The sequence below is a fragment of the Chiloscyllium plagiosum genome, unplaced genomic scaffold, assembly GCF_037043375.1.
Source record: "Chiloscyllium plagiosum isolate Xiang-an unplaced genomic scaffold, Cpla_swu_hap1 HiC_scaffold_32, whole genome shotgun sequence".
NCBI lineage: Eukaryota > Metazoa > Chordata > Chondrichthyes > Orectolobiformes > Hemiscylliidae > Chiloscyllium > Chiloscyllium plagiosum.
Genome location: NW_028270170.1, coordinates 10930454 through 10950679, shown reverse-complemented (window position 1 = coordinate 10950679; position 20226 = coordinate 10930454). Strand labels below are relative to the sequence as shown.

The window sequence follows — 20226 nt, the reverse complement described above, 5'->3', positions numbered from 1 at the left end:
TGTACCTAATAGAGGTAAAAACAATGACTGCAGATGCTGGAAACCAGATTCTGGATTAGTGGTGCTGGAAGAGCACAGCAATTCAGGCAGCATCCGAGGACAGGCAAAATCGACGTTTCGGGCAAAAGCCCTTCATCAGGAATAAAGGCAGAGAGCCTGAAGCATGGAGAGATAAGCTAGAGGAGGGTGGGGGTGGGGAGAGAGTAGCATAGAGTACAATAGGTCAGTGGGGAAGGAGATGAAGGTGATAGGTCAGGGAAGAGAGGGTGGAGTGGATAGGTGGAAAAGGAGCTGGGCAGGTCGGACAAGTCCGGACAAGTCGAGTTGCTGGAGGTTAGAAACTAGGATGAGGTGGGGGAAGGGGAAATGAGGAAACTGTTGAAATCCACATTGATGCCCTGGGGTTGAAGTGTTCCGAGGCGGAAGATGAGGCGTTCTTCCTCCAGGCGTCTGGTGGTGAGGGAGCGGCGGTGGAGGAGGCCCAGCACCTCCATATCCTCGGCAGAGTGGGAGGGGGAGTTGAAATGTTGAGCCACTGGGCGATTTGGTTGATTGATGCGGGTGTCTCGGAGATGTTCCCTAAAGCGCTCTGCTAGGAGGCGCCCAGTCTCCCCAATGTAGAGGAGACCGCATCGGGAGCAACGGATACAATAGATGATATTAGTGGATGTGCAGGTAAAACTTTGATGGATGTGGAAGGCTCCTTTAGGGCCTTGGATGGAGGTGAGGGAGGAGGTGTGGGCACAGGTTTTACAGTTCCTGCGGTGGCAGGGGAAAGTGCCAGGATGGGAGGGTGGGTTGTAGGGGGGCGTGGACCTGACCAGGTAGTCACGGAGGGAACGGTCGTTGCGGAAGGCGGAGAGGGGTGGGGAGGGAAATATATCCCTGGTGGTGGGGTCTGTTTGGAGGTGGCGGAAATGTCGGCGGATGATTTGGTTTATGCGAAGGTTGGTAGGGTGGAAGGTGAGCACCAGGGGCGTTCTGTCCTTGTTGCGGTTGGAGGGGTTGGGTCTGAGGGCGGAGGTGCGGGATGTGGATGAGATGCGTTGGAGGGCATCTTTAACCACGTGGGAAGGGAAATTGCGGTCTCTAAAGAAGGAGGCCATCTGGTGTGTTCTATGGTGGAACCGCTCCTCCTGGGAGCAGATACGGCGGAGGCGGAGGAATTGGGAATACGGGATGGCATTTTTGCAAGAGGTAGGGTGGGAAGAAGTGTAATCCAGGTAGCTGTGGGAGTCGGTGGGTTTGTAGAAAATGTCAGTGTCAAGTCGGTCGTCACTGATGGAGATGGAGAGGTCCAGGAAGGGGAGGGAGGTGTCAGAGATGGTCCAGGTGGATTTAAGGTCGGGCTGGAATGTGTTGGTGAAGTTGATGAATTGCTCAACCTCCTCGCGGGAGCACGAGGTGGCGCCAATGCAGTCATCAATGTAGCGGAGGAAGAGGTGGGGAGTGGTGCCGGTGTAATTACGGAAGATCAACTGCTCTACGTAGCCAACAAAGAGACAGGCATAGCTGGGGCCCATACGTGTGCCCATGGCTACCCCTTTGGTCTGGAGGAAGTGGGAGGATTCAAAGGAGAAATTGTTAAGGGTGATGACCAGTTCGGCCAAACGAATGAGAGTGTCGGTGGAGGGGTACTGTTGGGAACGTCTGGAGAGGAAAAACGGAGGGCTTGGAAGCCCTGGTCATGGCGGATGGAGGTGTAGAGGGATTGGATATCCATGGTGAAGATGAGGCGTTGGGGGCCGGGGAAACGGAAGTCTTGGAGGAGGTGGAGGGCGTGGGTGGTGTCTCGAACGTATGTGGGGAGTTCCTGAACTAGGGGGGATAGGACAGTGTCGAGGTAGGTAGAGATGAGTTCAGTGGGGCAGGAGCATGCTGAGACAATGGGTCGGCCAGGGTGGTCAGGCTTGTGGATCTTGGGAAGGAGGTAGAACTGGGCAGTGCGGGGTTCCCGGACTATGAGGTTGGAAGCTGTGGGTGGGAGATCTCCTGAGGTGATGAGGTTGTGTATGGTCTGGGAGATTATGGTTTGGTGATGGGGGGTGGGGTCATGGTCAAGGGGGCGGTAGGAAGAGGTGTCCTCGAGTTGGCGTTTGACTTCAGCGATGTAGAGGTCAGTGCGCCAGACTACCACTGCGCCCCCTTTGTCTGCTGGCTTGATGGTGAGGTCAGGATTGGAGCAGAGGGATTGGAGGGCTGCGCGTTGTGAGGGTGAGAGGTTGGAGTGGGGGAGGGGGGTCGACAGGTTGAGGCGGTTAATGTCCCGGCGGCAGTTGGAAATGAAGAGGTCGAGGGCAGGTAATAGGCCAGCGCGGTGTGTCCAGGTGGATGTAGTGTGTTGGAGGTGGGCGAAGGGGTCCTCGGAAGGTGGGCGGGAGTCCTGATTGTGAAAGTAAGCTCGGAGGCGGAGGCGACGGAAGAATTGTTCGATGTCACGGCGTGTATTAAATTCATTGATGCGTGGACGGAGGGGGACAAAGGTGAGTCCTTTGCTAAGGACTGATCGTTCGTCCTCAGTGAGGGGGAGGTCTGGGGGGATGGTGAAAACTCGGCAGGGCTGGGAGCCGGGAGCTGGTGTAGGTGTAGAGCTGGGAGTGGGGTCGGAGCCAGTACCTGGAGTGGGTGTGATGGTGGGGGGAATGGGGGTAGAGTTATGAGCAGGGGTAGTGTTCCCCTCGGGGTTCTGGGGGGTGGGGATAGTGACAGTGGGGTCTGTGGGGGGCGTGTCAGCAGAATGCAGGTGAGTGGCGCTGGTGGGGGTGGAGGTGGTGGCAGACACGGCAGTAGGGGTGACGGAAGTCACTGAGCGTGTGGCATCAGCGATGATGTGAGGGCCGGAAGTGGCTGTGGGAGTGGCCATGAGGGGAGCAGAAGTGACATCATCAATCAGCGTGGGGGTGGTAGCTGCATCAGCCACATGGCTAATGGTGTTTCGGAGGCCAGGGGAATCTTCTGGAATGTTTGAGGAGCGCTGGTTAAGGAGGTGGGTAGATAAAAGTTTGTTGTACTTACAGTTTTTGATGTTTGAGATGGAATTGAAATACTGTTTGTTGAGAGCTTTACCTGCACATCCACTAATATCATCTATTGTATCCGTTGCTCCCGATGCGGTCTCCTCTACATTGGGGAGACTGGGCGCCTCCTAGCAGAGCGCTTTAGGGAACATCTCCGAGACACCCGCATCAATCAACCAAATCGCCCAGTGGCTCAACATTTCAACTCCCCCTCCCACTCTGCCGAGGATATGGAGGTGCTGGGCCTCCTCCACCGCCGCTCCCTCACCACCAGACGCCTGGAGGAAGAACGCCTCATCTTCCGCCTCGGAACACTTCAACCCCAGGGCATCAATGTGGATTTCAACAGTTTCCTCATTTCCCCTTCCCCCACCTCATCCTAGTTTCTAACCTCCAGCAACTCGACTTGTCCGGACTTGTCCGACCTGCCCAGCTCCTTTTCCACCTATCCACTCCACCCTCTCTTCCCTGACCTATCACCTTCATCTCCTTCCCCACTGACCTATTGTACTCTATGCTACTCTCTCCCCACCCCCACCCTCCTCTAGCTTATCTCTCCATGCTTCAGGCTCTCTGCCTTTATTCCTGATGAAGGGCTTTTGCCCGAAACGTCGATTTTGCCTGTCCTCGGATGCTGCCTGAATTGCTGTGCTCTTCCAGCACCACTAATCCAGTAACTGTACCTAATGTCCATTATAATGAGGTGCTTTCTTCAAGGTTGATGTGAGATTATAATATTTCGCTGTGTGCTCAAAATTTTAGCCTGCACAGCATTAAAATGCAAAATCTTCTCAATTTGCAAATTGCTAATTTCTACATCAATTTTGTTTTGTGTTCCTCTTCATTCCTTTGACTTTTCCCCTCCCTGCTCTCCTCCCTAACTTCCTCCCATACCGAGTATGTGTCAGTGCTGTTAAAACTTCAGAAGGGAAGAATGGCACATTTCCTGATGATCCTCCAGCGAGGACCACTCTGGTCACTGGGCAATGACTTGAAGTGATAATTTAAGTCGTATAGCAAGACTGGCCTTGTTGCTTGTTGGGGTAAATGTGAGATAATTTTGCCACTCATGGAGAATCTCTGACCAAAGGGCATTGTCTCAAAATAAAGGGGTGCCAATTTCAGACAGATGATCAGGAATTTCTTCTTTGACGATTGAGAGTCTTTGGAACTCCTTGCCACAGAGTTGTGGGGTCAGAGTCATGTGTATATTTAAGGCTGAGATGTGTTTTTGATGAGTAGTGGAATCGAGAGTTACGGCAGAATACGCAGGAAAGTGGATGTGAGGAATATCTGATTTGAATGGCAGAGCAGGCTCTGGTTGAATGGCCTACTCCTGTTCCTACGTTTTATGGTCTTAAGTATGCGTTGGTGTTTCAGACTGAGTGATCTAGACTGATGGGAACCTATGTGGTTCAGTTGTTGGGTTTATGAAATTCACCTCTTGTGATTGATTGTTCCAATCTACCACTTAGATTAGATTACTTACTTAGATTACTTACTCAGTGTAGAAACAGGCCCTTCAGCCTAACAAGTCCGCACCGACCCTCCGAAGAGCAACCCACTCAGACCCCTTCACCTAACACTAAATTGGCAATTTAGCCTGGCCAATTCACCTAACCTGCACATTTTTGGACCGTGGGAGGAAACCGGAGTACCCAGAGGAAACCCACACAGACACTGGGAGAGACTTTGTGTCATGACATGTCCAATTTTGCCCTAAAGAAGTCCTACTTAGGCCGTATAAAAGTAAAACGTTGACAGTGGCGGACACCCAAGTTAGATAATAAAAATTCAGCAGTAGATTTATATGCCTCTTTTTATCTGTCTGCTTGACTGTTTGTATTTCATTAAACGGTTCTGTTCTCGTATTTCTGCTAATGAGATTTATGGCTTGCTGCTGTTCTTGTGAAATGTTTCCTCCTAATTATGTGAGATGACTTTACTGCTGTTTCTGCTATAATGGCTTTACATTTTCTATGCTACTGACTTTTAGGATTTCATCTCTGCTTGATGTGCTGCTTTCCTCTTCCTTCTCTTCCAACAAATGCCGGAAGGCAAAGGTTTCCGACATACTTGGAGTGTGACTAAGCATCCTTTGCAAGAAACTTCCATTTGATAGAAAAACAAATAAACTCATCACCGTAGTGATTGGAACATTTTTAAATAGGAATGTGGGCTAGTTGCACCTGAATGTAACAGATTTTTACCCCACTGTCATTTCTATGCTTTAAGAACTTATGTTTTAAATTATTTCAACTCCTGGATTTAAATCCCTTTTCCACCCCTCCCAGTGCCATGTGACCAGGGGCTCGCTCTCTCTCCCACTTATTTCACTTGAATGCTGCAAATCTCTGACTCTAGCCTTATTTGTATCCTTCCCTTCTGCCATCTCAACAGTGGGTGCCAAAATGCCCTTGCTAATCCCGATTGACCACCTCACCCTAAATATTCTCACAGCTTCTTTTCAACCAAACTTTCAAGCCCCTCAACCGATCTGTCCCTTCCTGGCATGGCATCTGTTTTCACATCTCATTCTTTTCTTCTTTTAAATATTTGAGACTTTTTTTGCTATTGCAGGCACTGCACAAATTTTGAGTTAATGTATCTGACACACTTCCCCCTGTGCAGAGTTTATCGCACTGTGAATTGATCACTGACGACGGAATTCGCCATCTCGGGAATGGGGCCTGTGCTCACGATCGATTAGAAGTGATTGAATTAGATAACTGCCCACTGATCACTGATGCATCACTCGAACATCTAAAGAACTGTCATAGTCTGGAGAGAATAGAGCTATATGACTGTCAACAAATAACCCGTGCTGGGATCAAGAGACTTCGGGTTAGTGTCATTTTCTCCTGTCTGATTGAAATATACTTGTTTTCATTATTTAGTTTGCCCCTAGAGTATAATACATGGTCCACAATCTTCCATTATATCTCATTTCATCTTAATGGCTTTTATTATAAGAGTACAACTTGCTTGGTGTTTATTATGCAGATCAAAGATTTCAATTTTAGAAGGAAAGCCATGTTTTTTGGATAAACACACAAATAGTTTGTGAATATGTGACCTATGAAGTCTAGTTGATGTGTAAGCTTTGGATGACTTATTTCAGAAGTTCCTTTTGGGTCAGAGATCAGATCCATGATTTTAATCTGTTCTGAGGAAGGGTCATTGGACCCAAGATGTTAGCATCTGTGAACAGAAATCAGAGTTGACAGACCTGTTGAGATTTTCCAGGAATTTCTGTCTGTTGTCTTATGATTTCATTGGCTGGTGGGGGTCTCTTGAGAGCCTGCAGATATTGCGGTACTAGTTGCGCGCTCAAACATTTTTCTCAGTGTAGTTCTGTTCATATTTGTGTACTCATATGCCATGAATAGGATCGGCCTAAATTCAAGGGCGTAGTTCAGAAGGAATATAGCATCTGAACAATTCAAGTATCATTATAAAAGCAAAATGCTGTGGATGCTGGAAATCTGAAACAAATAGAATGTTGGAGAAACTCAGACCTGATAGCATCCATGCAGTGAAAAGCGGAGTTTACGTTTCGAGTCCAGTATAAAGTTAACTCTGTTTTACGCTCCACAGGTATTGCCACTTCATCTACCTTGCTGGTAGATCAAAAATATACTCCGGCAAAATGGTTCTCACTGATGGATAGCATCATCTAGTGGTACTGGTCTGCAATTACAGAATGACGAATGGATGATTTGCTTAAATATCTTTTTCTACTTCCATTTTAAGATGCTGACTTGTTGATCCTTGAATGGAAGATCTAGAGTTCATAGGAACTTTTCATAGGAACATACAAGCAGAAAGAGCCATTAGAGTGCTGTGCCATTTCTAGATCGTGGTGGATCATCCACCTGTCCTCCTTCCCTTCGATGTCATTAGCAGCTATAAATTTAACTATCACTGTCTTGACCATGCTGAATGATTGAGCTTCAGCAATCCTCCTGATTGGAGCATTCCAACAACTTGCATGACTCCAGGATGTTTTATAGTTAATTTAAATATTTTTGACATGTAGTCACAACATGCAGCCAATATGCGCATACAGGTCCCACAAATCATAATATAATTAAAGACCAGATAATTTGTTCTAATCATCTGATTGAAGTATTTGGCCCCAAGAGACTAGGGTAGAACTCTCAATTTGAAATAGATCTCTTGCATCTGCCTGACAGCGAAATGAGTTTGGTCTTTCAAATGAAGCATCATAACAACAATTCTGTTTGTGCAATACTCCCTCCATACTGCACTGAAGCACAACCTGGAGTTTGGCATCAAGACTCTGGAATAGGCTTTGAAACCACAAGCTTCTGACTTGGTTGTGTCATAGCCCCTGGGGTGAAAATGTACCATCAAAACCTTTCCACCTCCACACTGGCTTCTCCTGTAAAAACATGACAAGTGATTTTGACAGCAGAAATTGATAAATGTCCTCAAACAATGCATTGCCATATAGACGTGAACTGATGACATTGGGCCTTGTATGGATAATAGAGTCAGTCCTGCTATAACGCCTTAGTTCCATTCTCATGCAATCTCCTGCTATAAGAAAATTACATAATAGCAGCACCATTTAAACCAATGGGGCTGGAAATGCTTTATAACCAATCCATGCTTTAAAAATTTGTGCTAAAGAAACATTGCCTCAATTCATCAATCGCGTTAAAGCAAATTTGCATTGATGAAATGCACGTTATAGCCAGTCGACCTGTATTTAGACTTGTGGCTAATTATAAGGTTGTTCTATTTGTTTAGTTTGAATATGTTCAATTCACAAACTTGCATCTTGTCTTTTTTTTAATTAATTGCAGACGCACCTACCAAACATCAAAGTCCATGCTTACTTCGCCCCAGTGACCCCTCCTGCATCAGTGAGTGGTGGTCGCCAGCGTTTCTGCAAGTGCTGCATCATTCTATGACACCGACTTTACTTTTTACAAATCTATTTAAATAGCGTTAGAATGGAGACGATTGAATGCATCATCAGTGGTGATCTTGGTGGACTGTGGTACTGTACAGAAAGGGCTGTCCAATCACTGTGGCTACGACTGATCACATGATTACCAGGCAGTGTGGGTGATTCCCATATTAGTGAGTGCAGCCATATACTAGTTCTGTCACTGTATGATTCTATTCAGAGATTTCCCAAGAATATGGATAATTTATTTTTTTTTAAATCAATGTCTGATTAAAAAAGAAATTGGTTTTCATGTATTGTGGTGGGGAAAAATCTTTTAACCTGTTTCTGAATGATATAACTCAAGTTGGCAGCACGAGAATGCTGTGTGGCATAACCAAGTTTTAAACTGTGTACTAACCCTTTTGCTCACTCATGTCACTTTGCATTGTAAATGGGGAGAATTGCACAATTGAATCCTTGGCTCTGAAATTCTGTACTGAGTTTATTGCCGGTCCTGCTATTACATCTGAGGAAGGAAGGATGCCACTTACAGAAGTGCAACTCTTACAGATTTCTTTAGTTTCTGCACAACATAGCTCCTTTAATATTCTGAACTTTATATTTTAAAAAAAAAAGGTTATTTCCTTGACTCTCCCCACCTGACCATGTTGAAAACTTCCTTGGTGCATGGCAGTTTTATGTACCACAATCAAGCAGCTATCATAAAAAATGAGAATCTTGACTGGTAGGTTTGGTGGGCTGTTTGAATATACTTGTGCTGGTAGCAGATGGATTCAGTTCAGGCACAAGTCTGTTTTCGATTTGAAATGTGGCCTGGGCCTTTGGTAGAAATGCAAATCAGGAACCTGAGTTGAAATTGTTTCAGTGACCACGGCCAAGAAAACGATTATATTTTATTCATCCCCTGACTGAAACCAGCAAATTCAACACAGAAGAGAGGTTTAAAAACTTGTATGACTCAGCTGCTAGCTAAATGGTTCTCTTTATTTCTGAGTATTAAAAAAAGGACAACCTGTTCTGTAATTTGAAGAATGTGGAACAAATGTTGTAGCAATTATCTGGTAAATTCTATTTGTCTTGTACTGTATTACTCCACATTGACACTCCCAAGCTTATGGTTGCTGTCTCATAGAACAGTACAGCACGGTACATGCCCTTCGGCCCTTGATGTGTCACACCAACACGTGTAAGTTGTTTTTCCATATTCATGGGATTCAAAACTTGCATTAAAGCATATCTCATGATGTTGGGCTGCAATTAAATAAACTGCAACTTCTTAACATCTTCATTGGACAGTGTAATTTTAAAGTTTTTCACTTTTATTTGAGGGAAGTGAAGGCATGCATCGTATTTTGCATTTTTAGTGAGCATGTTGGAGCATGTTTGAAACAAGATCAGTTACACATTCCTGAGCCATTGGTTGGGATTATAATGATCCAAATTCCAGGATATATGTATCTACTGAAATGATTATTTTATTTACGCTTTCTACAGGTGCTCCCTGTGCAATTCATTTTTAAAAGGTGGTTTTGAAGGGACTGGGATTGATTTCCATCTCACATTTCATGGTCTTTTCTGTTCACTGGAGAAGCTTGCTGATGAAGCAGTACTAAGATAAAGGAGAAATATGAAAATAGCTCCATCTTTATTTCAAAGCCCAGCCCTTAGCACGTCCCACATCCTTGAGTAAGTTGTATCACCTGTAATTGATACTTTCGGGCTGCCTTTACAATGGAGGAAGTAGGACGTACATACGGCGAGATTTTGGAGAAATAAAGACTGGAGCTGTTGCTGTATTGTGGCTTGTCTCCGTACTGTTTTAAGTTTGTACAGTGGTGAACAGAAGGCTGTGGAACGTGATAAAAACAAATTGCTGGAGAAGCTTAGCAGATCTATGGAGACAAGTCAGAGTTAACATTTTGAGCCCAGTGACCATTTTTATTTTCAGAGCATTAGCTGGACAACCAGCCCAGTCCCTCAAAATATGGCCTTTACAAATCAATTGTACAGGGAACATCTATTAACAGTGTAAATAACAATCATTGCAGGAGGTATATATATCCTGGCATTTATACTATTACTACCCTAACTGATGGTAGTACTGAACAATTTAAATCCTAAGTCGATCCTGGCTTGGTAGACTAAGATTTATTTATTACTTTTTGTTTGCTATGGTAATCAGTCATTAAACATATTAGCAAGATGCTGCCAGTGTATGTTCAACAAAAGAACAGAACAGTTTATTACTCAAAAGAGAACCCTATGACATGAGAAACAACTACAGTAACAATCTCATTGAAAAGAAACATTCATCCCATTCATCCAAGCAATACACTTAACAGATTCTTGAATATCAGCAAAGGTTCACCTGCATAAAGATTCTTGCTCAGCTGGTGTGGCTATAGTCGCTTTCCTTTCAAATATTCTATGCATCGCTAGAAGTGCTTTTCCTAAACCTCATGTCTTCAGTAGCGTTTAGGATGTCTTCCTACTGACTGCGCCCCCCGCCCCCAACCAAAACTTTCTCCTTTTGGAGCTTTCTTCTCACTGTCTTCTTTTGAGCCCTGACTGATTGTTAATAACAGCATCTCTGCAGTTAGGGCACACTTCCCCCTCAAATCAATCTGCTTCTCTTCTGTTCTCCATCATCTCAATTGTCCCCTTACCACCTCTATTATACTCTTTCCCCAGGTGACTTGCTAGTCATTCAGCCGAAATCATGATGACTTCAAAGGGCTGAATGAATTCAGTGTTCAAAGTACATTTTGACCTATTCAAAAAAAGATCAGATTAGATCTTCACAGAACTGAAAACTAAAATTAGTGTTCCTTCACTTTAGACCCCATTTCAACAGTATGGAAGTTAAAAACAATGGTAAGATGGTAGTTAAGGATTTGTGCATTAAGTTTATTTATTTCCCTCTTTGCTATTTATATATTTTGAGCACCATGCATTTTACCAAATAATTAATAAGGTTTATTTTTCTTCTGGGTCACACCTATTTTTAACATAGATTTATTTTTGGGTGCTCACGATTGGTGGCTGTAACTTTTGGTGAGAAGTCAATTTTTACACGTTTACACTTAAACCTATGATTAGGGTTCACACTTGGCTTTTCCACTAGAGTTACGACCACGTTCAAGAGCGAGCCAATTTCTTAATAGAGCACATTTTGCTGAGTTTGTACTGGCTGTGGCTTGCTTCTCTGCATGACCTTGGTTTCTGGTGGTTTTGACTTGGTTTGAATTCACTCGCAGTTTCACTGCGCAACTGTATTTCTTTTGAGACTGCTGAAACCGTCAGTTTTTGTATTTTTGTTGTTCTAGATATTGCCTAATGGGAATGTCTTTGTACTGAGAGTCCTTCTTAAGCAACAGCTGCTTGTATTTACAGCTGACTTGCATGCCATATTCGTAATATGCCACGAGGATGTATTTGAAATGTCAGTACAGGATGTCCTGCACTAACTTAGGTATCAGTGCTGCGCCATCCAGTTAATTCACCACCCCTACTATAAGGGTAACCTCAAGAGGTTTTTGTTGATGACATGTAGCTAATTAAGAGAAGTGTGGCTGCATCTCCTTCCAGTGTAAGACCGAAGTACTTCTGATTTGTTGCTTGTTGGAATCAGGATATGTGGGCACAATGCAAGGTTTAATTCTCAGACATACAAATTTATGCTTGGCCCTTCAGTTCAGTATTTTTAGTTTAAAACCTGATCTTGTGATCAGTGTCCCTGTAGGTTGTCTGTCTACATCAGTGCATTGATATTTCACACTATTGAATGCTCTATGTAGATTATTCTTGCTGTTTAGTCATCTTGGTGGCACTCCTACCTGCTGCCAGTGGCATCTAAAGCTGTTGACAAGGCTACCAATGTCTTCTGCTTTGGTAATATCTGGAACAAATACTTGGCAAATTGATATAATTTGATTGGTCAACAGCCTTTGTCACATACTTAAGATCAGTTTTGTTAGATACTTCCTACTTTTTTTTTTGACATAATATTTAGCATTGCATGTATGGTTTTACTGTTCACTACTCTTCTGGATGCCCTACCACCTGTACAGATCTCCCAGAGGTTAGAGTAGAGGGATGGTATGGTGAAACTTGTTCAAGAGACTGACGTGACTTACTTTTATGCTTTTATAAAGTGTGCTTCTAAGATTCTTGCAGAATCTCAATCTAGTCCATTTTAACTTCCATTAAAAATAAATGGTCTTCAAAACATGCCCAAGCAGGAACAGGGAAGGGTATTTGATTTGTTTTTCTGGATGGATACATTTGAGCTAATTGGTGGCTTTTCCCTCCATTTTACTGAAATAGCAACATAATGGTAAAACTGCTTGGGGATGATTGGAGGGCCAGCTATTCCACTTGCAATTTTGGCTTGTGCCAGGTGGGTACATGTGGCATTTGCTGACTCCTAGTTGGCTTATCATTAAAAGTATTGTGGCCCAAGAATTCAAGAGCACTGGCTAGTACTCAAGCAGGTTATTGCTCTGTTGTGACATTGGGGAAGATAGAGAACTTCCACAGAAGCACTCTGATGAGTCAACTTTTTGAGCAATAGGCCAAGACCTCTATGTAGATCTAGCAGGCAGCAGTCACTTCTTTGAAAGATAGGTGCCGCAAAGATTGACCTTGGCCATCACCTGCTGCAGTAAAAGCCCCACCTCATGAATATTTAGTCTCATTGAGCTTGGCTAGAAATTGTAAACTTACTTATGATGAAATATGGCTGACGAATACAGGAATGGATATTGCTGAGTATCAGGCGATGGGTGGGGTCGCTAATGTAACACAATATGGATGAATTCAAAAATGAAATAAACAGCAACAAAATCTTTGAACGCCAGGAATTTGAAACAGTGCTGTCACTGCGATTGGGACTGAGTTCTCACTCCTCGTTAGTTCCACTGTATCAGCATTGTGTTGATGTGGAACCTGTGGTGCTATTCTGAACATGTGCAAGATTTTCAAAAGCATGTGAATGGAAGATATGTCGCATCAGTACAGTCCACCAGCCCCATGGTGTGCAATTTTGAATACAAATGAATAATGTACCTTCATTGGGGTTTATTTAGTGATAATTCATCTATTTTAATAGAACAATGTCAGAGTCTCCTGTGGCCTGGTGAGAGTATGATATATTTAGAATTTTAAACTTGAAGGTACTGGAAGCTCTTTAATTAGAAATAGCTGACTAGAGTGAGTTAACAAAGAAAGTTGAAGAATAATGTGGAAGTGTTGACTAATAAAAACCCAATCACTCAGGCCGCTTCATTTCACCTAATTGATTTTTAAAAAAAAAATCATTTTAGAAAGAAGATTTGGGGTGAAGTAACACAGCAGTCAAATGGAGGATGTAGTATTTTTAAATGGCTTTTCTACACCTCTTAGATCAAATAAGTGGATGATCTCATCAGATGAAGCTGCTTTGCAAAATTGCTGTGAACACTGAGATGCATTCCATGTAAAACATGAGATTATAGCTTCAAAACAAAAATCAGTCCAGATCAGTGTTAGTTTCACAATTCTCTGAAGATTGTTATTGGAGCACAAAATATGGAAATGTTGCTGACTCTTTTTTGCTGAGTGCTTGCCTAATCTTGTAAAGGCATGGTATTAAGTTAAATATTCAGCAAATTGATCTGTGATTTGCCTGAGCTGTTGCATTCTGGAGAGTAAATATTTTCTTAAGCTCTGAATTTGCACAAAGCCGAGCCATGAATGCTGAGTTCACTTGGTAATCCTGGTCATTAACTCAGTTGACCATATGTTTATCTTCAGTTGTCCAGCCAAAGTTGAATCTAGTTAAGGGATGGATCAGTGGCCCTTGGCTTTTGCTGTTATAGCTGCAAAGCTTTACTGTGCCACTTGGTGCTTCCTTTTTAAACTGAACAATAGAATGACCAGATATATTGGAAATTGAGACAAATTTGACAATGGAGCATTGTGTAAACATTAAGGTTGGACTTTTCTTACTGGAAAGGTGCCAGTAAGTGCTGTAAGGAGATGACCTTCCTTGCAATGTGACCTTACAGAAAAGTGAATAATTTATTTCCATTTTTAAAGTGACAGTATCCACTTTCTATGCTAGCTTGACACCAGAGCTGTGGTGGTGGTGTTTGAAATCCAGCGTGATCACTGCAGCCATGCACGTGCAACTCATTAGGATATTTTTCGATCTTAAATGGAAAATGTTTTAATGTTCTGCATTCTTCGAGCTTTAGTGTACTTGTTGAGGGAAATGAAGTGAACAAAGTGATGACAAAACATTGACTATTTTGAGTTGGGAATTAAAATTGGATTCAAATGGAAAAAATGCCATGAAATGTTGATTGGAACCATCAGCTAAAGCTTTGAACTTCCTCCCGTGAAACAGCACTTCAGCCTGTAATTGGAAAGTATGATTCCCACCTATATTCTGATGCTTGAAGCTTCCAAGTTCCATTGGTTTCTCTGGAATAAAGTCTAGCTTGTTCCCCCAATCCTTCCATTCTCTCCGTGGGGAAAGAAAACTTAGCAGCATAAATGAAACTATTAAGTCCAGTGTCAACCGGATGGTCAACTGGAGCTACATTTGGAATCCATGTTATGGGCCAGGTGAGTGAAGAGTCCAGTAAGGGAATTTGAATGCCTTGCAATAACTGAACTTTAGGACAAGTGTTAAAAGAATAGACTAAGGCTCATCATAACAACCTGTAGAGAGTTGTGTGTTTAAACAGTCGCTTGTTCAAAGAAGCTGCAACCCAAATGTGAGTCGTCTTCAAGTGAGGAAAGGAAGAGGACAGAACTGAAGTCAAACGTAAGATGATATTATGTAAACCTTTTTGTGTTCACCTAAGCATGCTAGGGTTCACTGCTGATACAAGCTTAACTTCAGAGATAAATAGAGGACCTTGCTGCAATGAGAACATTTAATGTGATGTAGAGAGTGGGTGAAAGGGTTAACGTGATCAGGAGAAAAAGCTTTTTAAAGCTACAACATAATCTAAGGAGTTGAAACGTTGTTTTACCATTGTCTGATGAAACAATGCAGTTCATTTATGCAAGGTAAAGGCTACTTGAAGAAAAATCATTTTAAGTATGTCCATATTTTGTAAAAAGAAAAAAAAAACACTTAAAAATTCATTAGCGTGATGTGTGGCCTTAATCATCAAGGTTATTCTCTTTATAAATTATGTGAGAGATTGAAGACTTCTTAGTTATTGAGGATGTGACATTTGACAGACACTCTAGTCAATGTGCCACTGCCTGTGGAAGGGATGATACACTTTAATAACAGGGAGTGGTTGGAGTGCAAATATGTAGAACTATTTTTGTGGGGTTTTTTACATTTTTTTTCCATCTTGAAATGAGAATGAAATGAGTTTCAAAACAAACCTGGTCTAGAGCCAGTTTACAGTGAGGCCTGTATGGTTGCCTGGCATAATGTCAGGAATTGTTCCCTGTGCCTAAACTGATGTATGATAAATTTTTTTTCCTTCCGTGTGGTTCCTATGTACATCACGTCTGGTGGGACTATCCATTGATTGGATGCATAAATACCTGTGATTTAAAAGTTTGTTTTTCTTTCTCTCTGACCATTCCCCTTTGTAATTTTCTGAAAATCTGAGTTGAATCATTTTTGTCAATCTTTTAATGTCTTAACACTTTTTTTTCTTCAAATTTTAACCACTGAGTGTGAGTAAAGGCTGTCAGCTGTGTCTCATTTCTCAATACTGAGGTGGGTTAGGCATTGCATTGCTGCTGAGTGACCATACAGGCCTTACTATTGAGAAATAACCTGATGATTTGTGTTTCAGCTTTGAAAGAACATGTTACATTTAAATGTTACGTTTGGTAAATAGGTTGAAATCTTGTTCAATCCCTTATATATAAACCTGTGTTGTACATATTGTATTCCAATTATATTGTAATCTGTGCTAATATTCTCAAACACTGAGTGTTCATAATATAATGCCAATGTATTAAATAGTGAAGTATTTCCTTTACTCTGTCTCTTTTGTTTCTGAAAATGTATAACAATTTAAGTTGAAAGTGATTGCTGACTATTTAATAATTCTATTCCAGGGTTTAACGCATAAACCAACTTTTGATATTCCAATTTCTTCACGAAGCTGTTTAAGAATAACTAACGGTAATATGGATGTAAGTTAGCTTGCTGAGCTGGAAGGTTTGTTTTCAGATGTTTCGTCACCATGACTAGGTAACATCATCAGTGAGAGTCTCTGGTGAAACGCTGGTGGTATGTCCCATCTCTGTTTATAGGTCTTGGTTTCTTAAGGTGGGTGATGTCATTTCTGTTTTTAAGGGAAGGTGGATAGGGTCTAATTTGATGTGTTTCTTGATGGTTTTTGGGTTAGAATGGCAGGCCTCTAGGAATTCTTGTGCGTGCCTTTGTTTCACTTGACCTAGGATTTATGTGTTGTCCCAGTCAAAGTGGTGTCCTTCTTTTGTCTGTATGTATGGAAACTAGTATTAGTGGGTCGTGTCTTTTGGTGACTAGTTGGTGTTTGTATCCTGGTAGCGAGTTTCCTGTTTTTGTCCAATTTAGTGTTTCTTTTTTAAACTGTTCTTACATGGTATCTTGTAAATGACATTAGTTTTACTGGTAGTATCTAATGGATGCTTTAGGTTCATTAGTTGCTGTTTAAGTGTGTTGGTAGGTTTGTGGCATCATGGTAGCCCATAAATCTACCAACACACTTAAACAGCAACTAATGAACCCAAAAATGTCATTTACAAGATACCATGTAAGAACCATAAACACTACGTTGGACAAACAAGCAGAAAACTTGCTAACAGGATACATGAATACCAACTAGGTCACCAAAAGACACGACCCACTATCACTAGTTTCCATACGTACAGACAAAAGAAGGGCAACACATAAATCCTAGGTGAAGTAAAACAAAGGCACGCACGAGAATTCCTAGAGGCCTGCAATTCTAACCCAAAAACCATCAAGAAACACATCAAATTAGACCCCATCCACCTTCCCTTTTTTAAAAAACCCCGAAATGACATCACCCACCTTCAGAAACCAAGACCTATAAATAGGAAGGCGGGACATTCTACCAGGACTTCACCAAAGGCTCTCACTGATGATATCACCTCGTCATGGTGACAAAACGTCTGAAAACAAGCCTTCCAGCTCAGCGAGCTAACTTACATCCATATCCACAACCTGAGCTATAAATCTTTTCAAAATTTGTTGGTTAACAAGTTTGAGAGGTTTATGAGGCATTACAACCAAATGAGCCCTTGAGATGTGAAGTGTTAAAATAGAAAATGTTTCTCTCCATTTCAAAGGTTTGGAGGCTGTTTTCTTACCTTGTTTGTGAATGGAGACATCGCTAGTGAGCTTAGCATTTTTATTGACCATTTATAATTCCCCTCAAGAAGCTGATGGTGGTAAGCTGCTTCTTGAAAAGAGCTGCATGCCTAACTAAGCCATTTCAGAGGGAAGTTGATAGTCAACTTGTTTTGGGTCTGCAGACCCATCTTGACCAGGCAAAGCCTAATGCAAGCAATGGACAAGATGGGTTTTTACATCAATCCATTGTTTTATGGTGTCCATTACTAATGCCATTTTTATTTTTGTTTTGATTTGCAGATTTTTAAATTGAATTTTAATTCAGCTATTGGCGTAGGAATTAAATGCATGTCACCATTTCATCAGTCCAGGTTTCTCTGTTTGTTGTCTGTTGAGTTATTGGGAGAGCTTGGGCAAGCTAGGACTTCGGCGGGGGGGGGGGGGGGGGGGGGGGGGGGGAGAGAAAGAGGTGAGAGAAATATTAAGTGTGTAAAATAATGAGTGGCATGGAAAGGATGAATGCAGTCTGTCTCTTTTCCACCCCCCACCCCCCCGCCCACCAAGGGTGAGGAATTGATATCCAGAGGGCATCAGCTTAAGGTAAGAGATGAAAGAATAAAAGGGAACCTTCAGGGCAATCTTTTTGCACAGAGGGTGATACGTGTATGGAATGAATTATCAGTGGAAGTGGTTGAGGTGGATATGTTAACAATATTTTAAAAGGCATTTGGACAAATAGTTTATAGAAAGCTTTAGAAGGATATGGGCTGGGTGCAGGGAAATGGGGTTAGTATGGATGGACCGTTTGGTCAGCATGGACTAGTTTGGGCTGAAGGGCCTGTCTCCCAGCTGTAGGACTCTGACTCTATAACCACTATGCTACTGTACCCCACTGGTTTAGCACATTGCCCTTTAGCTGCTGGACCTTGTATTCAAACCTAGTCCAGATTAATAGGATATAAATCACTGTCTTTCTTACAGGATGAAATTTATTTGGATTGTTTCACCTAGTCCCAAAGGATATGTGCTCACAGATCAAATACCTTATATCAGCTGGTGTCTCAATAGATTTATAACGGTAGTTGCTGTGGAAATAAAGCAATGGTGCTGTTCTGAAATTGGGAAAGAATGATGGAAGACTGTATATATTATTTGATGCGATGGAGCACAACAAAGCAACTGGTGGTAAAACTGGAAAATATGATCTACTGATGTCTTGCAGGAGCTCAATGACCTGACATTTATGTATAGGAAGGGACTTTTGAGTGATTCTATTTTAAATATCATAACCATTAGCCTGTTCAGCTAAAGTTCATCAATGTTCGTAAGAACATAGTTGTAGGCCATTTAGCCAAAGCCAGCTCCCATCATTTGAGACCATGATTGATCATTATCTCAACTCCACTTTCCCAACCGATGTCCATATTGCTTTATTTCAGTTATATCTAGAAATCTATCAATGTCTGCCTTGAACCTACTCAATGACTGAGTTTCCACAGAATCTAAACTTTCACTAACTTCTAGGTGAAGACGTTATTCCTCATTTCATTTTAAATGGCTTTCTCTTTATTGAGATTCTGTCTCCTAGTTCCAGACTCCCAGTCAGGGAAAGTGTCCCTTCTGCTTTGTCCAGTCCAGCTGTTAAGAATTTTGTCTACATGATTAAGATCACCTCTTGTTCTCGTAGAGTACAGCCCCAGCCTCCATCTCTCCTCATAGGTCAGTCCAGGAATTAGTCTGTGTGCCAAGTGCATCCTTTGTTAATGTTAGGGATCAAAATGGTGCACACAACTCAACGTGTCCTCTCACCAATGTTCGATGCAATAAGGTAAAGTTGCTATAATCCTACCCACCATAGGGCTGTTCTCATTAGTGAAAGAAGATTGGTGGTGGTTTAATCTGTGGGTTACCACACCACCATTAACCAATTCTCAATCAGACCAGAGCATTACCTCTCATGTAGTTTTGTTTTGTTTACTAACCTATATAAACCTTATTGAAAGCTTTCTGAAAATTCAAATACATTACATTCACTGACTTCCCCTTATTTGCGCTTCCAGTGACCACCACAAAAACTTTCTAAAAATTTATTGAACATATTTCCATCATAAATTTTCATTTATTCCACTGATTCAAATTTATTTACTTTATTTTCTAAGTATCCTGTTATCGCATCCTTTGTGATAGCCATACAGGTCTGTAGTTCCCCAGTTTCCCCCTTTTTAAATAGATAGGATAAATGCAATCTTTCACTCTGCAGAATATATAGAATTCTGAAAGATGAATATCCACGTATTCACCATCTTGATTTTTTTTTCCACTACAAAGAAGTTAATCATTGGGACCCTCAGTTTTATTAATTAAACCTCATTAATTTTTGATTTACAAATTCTCCAGTCCCAATAACCTAATGTCCCTTCCTAGACCCCTCCATGTTTGCTTGCATCTACTTTTTTGTCAACTTTGAGTGTTGCCTTTAATTATTTTATTTAAAGGAATAAAACTACTTTAATGTTAAATTCTGTTTGTAGTCCCATATGTAAATTAGTCATTTGGACAAATGCTGGTTAGTCAAGAAAAGGCAACATGCATTGAGTCCAAAACTAGAGGGCATAGGTTTAAGGCAAGAGGGGAAAGATTTAAAAGGGGATGAAGAGGCAACTTCAGAGTGCTGCACATAGGCAAAGAACAGCCAGAGGAAGTGGTAGAGGTAGGTACAATTACAATATTTAAAGTACATTTTGGACAGGTAAGTGAATAAGAAAGATTTAGAGAAACATGGGCCAAATGGGACTAGTTAAGTTCAAAGAAACCTGGTTGGCATGTGTGGGTTCGACTGAAGGCTCTGTTTCCGAGCTTATGACTCTGTTTATATTGAATGATTTGAATCCCTTCAGTATAGGAGCAGACCATTCAGGATTAGTGGTGCTGGAAGAGCACAG

The 20226-nt window shown here is 42.0% G+C and overlaps 1 protein-coding gene across 4 annotated transcripts in view; it reads left to right on the top strand.

The window, feature by feature from the left end:
• Positions 1-15959, top strand: part of LOC122539800 (F-box/LRR-repeat protein 20) — a 138711-nt gene extending 122752 nt beyond the window's left edge. For all 4 annotated transcript variants that reach the window (XM_087977777.1, XM_087977776.1, XM_043674861.2 and 1 more), the window contains exons 14-15: positions 5649-5861; positions 7850-15959. In XM_087977777.1, coding sequence (XP_087833903.1) covers positions 5649-5861; positions 7850-7957 — 321 coding nt within the window. In that variant the 3' untranslated portion in view covers positions 7958-15959. The remainder of the gene's footprint in view (positions 1-5648; positions 5862-7849) is intronic.
• Positions 15960-20226: the final 4267 nt, after the last annotated feature.